The 6,695-nt window shown below is 41.8% G+C and overlaps 1 protein-coding gene across 1 annotated transcript; it reads left to right on the forward strand.

Annotated features, from left to right (window-relative positions):
* Nucleotides 1-3,052: 3,052 nt before the first annotated feature.
* LOC147641652 (2-methylene-furan-3-one reductase-like) lies at nucleotides 3,053-4,934 on the forward strand. Its single transcript, XM_086815829.1, has 4 exons — nucleotides 3,053-3,329; nucleotides 3,453-3,776; nucleotides 3,898-4,057; nucleotides 4,574-4,934. Exons 1-4 carry the CDS (start codon nucleotides 3,135-3,137, stop codon nucleotides 4,843-4,845), a joined length of 951 nt encoding a protein of 316 aa, XP_086671955.1. The 5' UTR covers nucleotides 3,053-3,134; the 3' UTR covers nucleotides 4,846-4,934.
* The last annotated feature ends 1,761 nt before the right edge of the window (nucleotides 4,935-6,695 follow it).

The raw sequence follows: 6,695 nt of genomic DNA on the forward strand, positions 1-6,695 counted from the left end.
AAAATGCGGTTGGCTGTAAGAATTGAATTACACAATGTGGAAATGGGATTCCTATAACTACATAGCACACACAACATACACAGCATTCTGTTCAAGCACACAAAATTTAAAAAATAATATGTAGCGCGTCTATCAGGGCGTCTATAAACGCATCTATATACGCGTCTGTCTGTTCGAGAAGCATCTATTTGCGCGTCTACAAACGCGTCTATAAATGCATCTATGCATGCGTCTGTCTGTTTTTTAAAATTTCTAGTAGAGCGTCTATTTACGCGTCTATAGGCGCGTCTGTTTGCTATCTTTTATACGCGACTTTAGACATGGGTGTGTAGACGCGCTAATAGACGTGTAAATGAACGCGCCCGTAAGTTTTTTTTTAGTTAAGTAAATGCGTCTATGTACGCATCTGTGTGCGCGTCTGTAGGTGCTTTGTCTTGTTGTGATGTTGTTGGTCAGGTAGGCTTATGTTGTTGGCCTGCATGTTCAGATCTTCATGACTTTATATATGCCCCATACCTGCAGTCATTGGGTTCCCCATACCCCGACCTAATGTGATACATGTCCTAAATGATGTTGTTGCCTTGTGTACTGTTGTAGGTGATGTAACATCCCCATACAATGCTACACATGCTTTAACTATTGTGATCTAAGCTTGTTAACATTGATTTAGCTGCTTAGTAAATGCTGCATTAATGCTTGAATGCCTAGAACACCATGTCACCTGTACACCAACTAGGTGTGCACGTGAATTCCCCTCTGTTAAATTATTGCTAGGTGGTACACCTCACAAGCCTTCGAATCCTTCACTGAAACCACTACACACATACATACATACAAAGACACACATACATACCTCTCCGTGCTCTCCCGTCGAAGAGAAATGAGGTTCTCGGTGAGCGCGGGAGTATAAAAATGCGTAGCGTCGCTTAAGCGATAGCAAAAAAAACATCGCATAAGCGAGGGATTTTTTAAAAAAATTTTAACGTCGCTTATGCGATGCTAGTTAGTCTGCAAGCGTCGCAAAAAATGTCGTTCAACAGCATCGCATAAGCGATTAAAAAAAAAGCATCGCATAAGCGACATTATTTTTTTTTAAATAATTTTTTACATCGCTTAAGTGACATGAAATCGCTTAAGCGATGCATTTGTCATCGTGTAAGCGACGGTGTATATTTTTAACACCCTCGCTATAGTCCCCAATGGCTAGTAGTGAGATGGGATTGTTCGTGGTTCATTTCAATTTGTAATTGAGCATGAAGATGATGTTGAAGGTTGCACATTAAATCCTACATCAGAGGAGCGTTGGCAGGTAGAAAGTGACAAATGTGTGGTATAAAGAGAGTTTCAATCATGGTAGATGAGGGTGGGGATGATGGTGGCCCTAGAAAATGTGTATGTCAAGGCTTCAATGATGGAGAGTTCAACGCAAGCTTTGAAGGTGACCATAGTGTGCAGGATGTATGCGGTAGCCAAGATCATGGTGGTAGAAACATGCTCAAGAGCAAATTGATATCAAAATCTATTCTTGAAAGTTGGCAGATCCAATGTGAGAAAACCTGCAAAAAGGTGAAGGAGCGAAACCCACCAAGAGATGATCTTGGGGGGGTCACTCATAAATATGTAAGCATAGCATGTGAGTTCAATAGAAGGGGTTTTTTTAATCCCTTTTTAACACATTTTTTGCATACTGAAGGGTACCATTTAAAGGGGGTATTTATAGATTGAATAGAAAAAGGGTGTGTTTTATTCATGAAACATTTACAGATAAGGGATTTTTTAATTAGCCCTTGAACGCACGTGATATAGAGAGTTTACTTATAGTGAACCGCCTCGAGGAGATGATAGGTTCGAGCTCACTACTACGGAGGATCTCAATGGCAAGTCCTTGGTTCAAGTGTGGTGTCATGAATGTGGAACAAGTTATGGTTCCGGATTCATTGGCAAGCAATCATGAATATGCAACAACTTATGGTTCCGGATTCATTGGCAAGCAATCAGCTTACGTAAATTCTCTAATTTCATGAGAACTCATGTTTTAGAAAGTCAAGGGCATCAAAGAAGATACCTAGCTAATCGAGGATTGAAGGATGAAGCAACACCTAGCTCAATGACCATGGTGGGGATATGATTGCGATTCTAGCAGCAATGGAGGAAATGAATACCTTCAATGTTACTCTCATGAAGGTAAGTAACCTCTTTTTTCTAACCATTGCTGCAACCTTAAGTAAAATATTTATCATGCATGGCTACTGTAAGTCGTAAAGGAGCTGATTTTCAGTTGAGTTATGAGTTTCTTTTTGGAGTTGATTCTTGATTGATTTTGAAGCTTCTTTTGTAATATTGTTTGCCTCAGTTTATGTAGGAGCTGATTTTCAGCTGATTGAAGCAACCTTGAACGATTATAAGGACAAGAGCATGGTAAGAGTGGTACGCAAGTACGATGATGGGAAGTGTGCCGTTTCGAAAACCAGATCTACAAACTCTTCTTATATAGAGTATGTCAAAGAAAAATCTCACATTATGGCTGTGGGCAAAACATCCTCGGGCCATTCACCTCCACTCTTAATAATAGGGCTTGGTGGGCGACCAAAGAAGCATTTTGAGGCAGATCCATGACAAAAATCCTTGGGTGCTTTTCTAACACACGGACCAAAGGAAGTGCCACACCATCGCATGTGGAATCACCTTCTACTCCCGCAGGTGATTCATGCATAACTTCTTCATTAAATTTTCATCTCTTCTTGTGTTGGGGATTATGGGGCAGTCCGGTGTAGGGTGATGATTTTTCCCAAGTAGGGAGTAGGAGGGGAGGGGAGTAGAGGTATTTAATTGATACAATTAATAATTATAATTTGATAGATACAACAACTAGGTAGTGATATAGTTTCGCGGGTTTTCTCTCTTGAAATTTTGAAATGAAAGGACGTAGACTTCTAAGGTTCATGCACCTGAGTGTAACGTTCATGAACCTATTACGTAGGTGGATGTGTCCAGATGCGATGCTCTCTATATAAATAAGGTTCTCGGACAAGCGTTTATCGGTGAAGCAAATATTATTTAGCTGCTTTACAAGATCATACTACGTAGTTCTCACTCATCATCACACACATATAGTCCAAGCGGAAGAGCAGAAGATGGTGGCCGATGTGCAGAAAGCTTGGCACTACGGCGAGTATGGGGCGGTGGAGGAGGTGCTTCAGTTTGGGGAATACCCGGTCCCAGAAACCGCCCCAGATCAAGTGCTCGTGAAGGTGCAGGCGGCAGCGCTCAATCCTGTGGACTTCAAGCGCAGGCGAGGTTATCTCAAGCACACTGACTCCGAGCTCCCGGTAATTAAGATTTGAGCCCTCACAGAATACAAGCAGCTTGCTTATTATGCTTCTGAATATTCCTATCAACTGCTAATTTGTGCGCATGCGGTACATTAACCCACCCACGTGCGTCTGCTGCAGCATGTCCCAGGCTACGATGTGGCCGGAGTCGTGGTTAAGGTTGGCAGCGAGGTGAAGGATTTGAAGGAAGGGGACGAGGTTTATGGGGACGTCTCAGAGCATGCAGTGAATGGGCCGAAGCGCTTTGGGTCCCTGGCCCAATACACAGCAGTGGAAGAGAAGCTCCTTGCTCTCAAACCCAAGAACCTCACTTTCGCTCAGGCAGCAAGCTTGCCCCTCGCACTCATCACCGCGCAAGAAGCCTTCGAGACAGCCAAATTCCAGCCCGGCCAGACGGCCCTCATACTGGGAGGAGCCGGAGGAGTGGGCAGCTTGGCCATCCAGGTATCTAGTATAATATATAATTGATGCTCACTTTTATCACCTCTGTAATTGACATGAAGTGATTACATATAAAGCTTTAATGTCATTGTTTAGCCTTGTAATGCTTTGCGCGCTTGCCCAGTTGGCCAAGGTTGTCCATGGTGCCTCTCTGGTTGCCACTACAGCTAGCACAGGGAAAATCCAGGTCGTGAAGAGCCTCGGAGCCGATTTGGTCATCGACTACACCAAATCTAACTACTATGAGCTGCCAGAAAAGTACGACTTCGTCTTTGACACAGTGGGTAAGCTCCTAATTCTCATCATGGCCCAGATTAATAGCTTCTTTACCATTCAACAAAACCACCCATTTCCAAGGTTTGATAGGAGTTTACAACAAGTGAAGACATTTAGAAACAGGGATTGAGACCCGGGACGTCCCAACCTAATTCCTACTCTCTAGTTCACATACCACACACTCCATCCCCAACTTCCTTCCCACTCTCTAGTTCACATACCACACACTCCACTAGACGAGTCGGAATGCATTCTTTTATGCTCATGCATGATGGTTGATTGTGTGTGTGTGTAAATGCGCTCACTTTGAACATGCTTACCTTCCTACGATCTTGAGTAAGTACGTTGAGATACATTTTAAGAGTAACTGTTCCTTCTTACCAGGCTGCGTGCCCCATGATAGATGCTTGTACTTGAACCTTATCGATAACCTTTATAGTGAGCCATGTGTAGTGGTGGGCTATTAAGCTACTAAACTTTTGAAGCTGTATTCCTAGTCTCACACGTGTCATGATTATGTACAGGAGATGGTGTAAATGCTGCCAAGGCTGCGAAGGAGGGAGGGCCCGTGCTCACCATAGCCGATTTTCAAGCAAAGCCTCCTGTGATACCCTTTGTTCTCACTTCCAATGGATCCATCCTTGCAAAGCTCAACCCTTTCTTGGAAAGTGGGCAATTGAAGCCCATCATTGATCCCAAAGGTCTCTTTTCTTTCTCCCAAGTAAAGGAGGCCTTCAGTTACTTGGAAACGGGAAAGGCAGTGGGCAAAGTAGTCATATCACCCATACTAGAATAAAGTAAAGGACTGCTACACACAAAAATAATACCCTAGTTTTCATTGATGTAATATATATATATATATATATATATTTTGTGATGCTGAATTCTATTTGATTGATGTATTTATTGTATTATGATGTTGAATTCTATAAGGTAGAAATATCTTGCCTATAGAAGAGATAGGAACTATCTATTACATAATAACTATGGACATTAACCAAGGCACAAGGAGCTGAGAGAAAAGACAAATCCTGGATTTCTAAAAAGTAAGAGGAAAAAATCCCTTCGATTGACCCGTTGTACTCCTGCGTTTCTCTTCTTAATGTCTTTTACATACCGCGCAGCAACGCGCTGTCGTGCCATGGCACGTCTATGGTGTGAAACCATGCATATGAGACTATCAAATGCAAATCTAGATGCATGGGATTAAGTGCTATGATGAGTCATTATATGATGCCATGTACATATGTTCATATTGTAAATGAGGTTCAATAAGACGAGCTGAGGCTGAGTCAGGTCTCGAAGCTTTTGTATATGAGTGTGGTGTGAAATATGGAGCCTTATGCTTATGGTAAGCCTTGCAGTAGGGAACACCCTTCTCAACATGTATGGAAATGTGAGTGCATGTATGATATGAGAATTGGTTTTGAAGAATACTCTTTGGAGATATCATGGAATGAGCAAAACAAGAGGAACTTTAATAAGATACTGCACACATTCAAAGTTTTTGTGTATCCTCATAGGCAGATTGATCCCTTCAATAATATCTTCATGCCCATGGATGGTGAACTTAGTGGCAACTATGTTAGTGAGAGCTATTTCAAAATGACTCTTGTGAGTATGGTGGTGGTGGTTCTGTTCACACTCAGATCTCATGGGTAAGTTGGAAACACTCAGTTATATATATGGTCTGCGTGGCTATGTAAATGATGGTATGAGTGGCTCCTCAAAGGGATATGATAATGATGTGAATGGCTACCCATATGCATGATGTGTAGTAGCTTCTCAATGGTATCGATGAGCCGAGTCAATGATTACCTCTTATGGGAGTGCAAGCATGATGTGTGCTTTAGTTGGCTCATGATATGAATATGATATTTGATGCTGCTTTGGTCCAAGCATATACATATGAGTAGATATATCATGTGTATAGAATGTAGTAAAGACGGTAGCTTGCGTGGCCATGACAAAAATAGAAGAGTAGCACGGGCGGGTTGTAAAGAATCAAGTTGGAAACAAGAGCTTGGTTATAAGCAAATGCAATGCATGGCAATCAGTTTACATATTTGGATGCAAGGACTTTATGATCCAAGAAACGTCATAGTGGATAAATGCCGCAAAACTGGAGTTGATTTTTTTAAGAAATACGAGAAGGGGAGCTTGCATGGTAGCAAGAAAAAAGAGATATCGGAAAAAAATGAAAAAAAAGAGGGCGCAAGTGTTTTTCGAACGGGGAAATAACAAAAATATTGCTGCAAAAGGTGGTGGGCGCCCAATTTCCTTGCGGGAAAAAGAGGAAAAAAACCAGAGAAAACGAGTAAGGGAGGATATCAGAGTTCGGTGTGTGCAGAAAGGGAGAACCAGTGCGCCAACTAACCAGAGAGAAAAAAATCAATGAGACGGCTACTGTTCGTGGCTTGTAGGAGTTAGAATTGAAGAGAAAAATGAGTATTATCTAGTGATATGCTTTTCATTAAATACATGTATTCTGCCTTTCGTGGTCTGCAGGCGAAGCGATCATATGGGAAATAGCAAAAATCAAGAAAAACTCGCGTTTTTCCTCACTCTCAGATAAGCGATGTTTTTCTTATTATTATTTTGGTTCACTAAAATCCACGATTCAGAAAATCGTGTTGTTTATAAACC

This window comes from Cibotium barometz, chromosome 1, assembly GCF_041138505.1.
Source record: "Cibotium barometz isolate CiBa-2024 chromosome 1, ASM4113850v1, whole genome shotgun sequence".
Taxonomy (NCBI): Eukaryota; Viridiplantae; Streptophyta; class Polypodiopsida; order Cyatheales; family Cibotiaceae; genus Cibotium; species Cibotium barometz.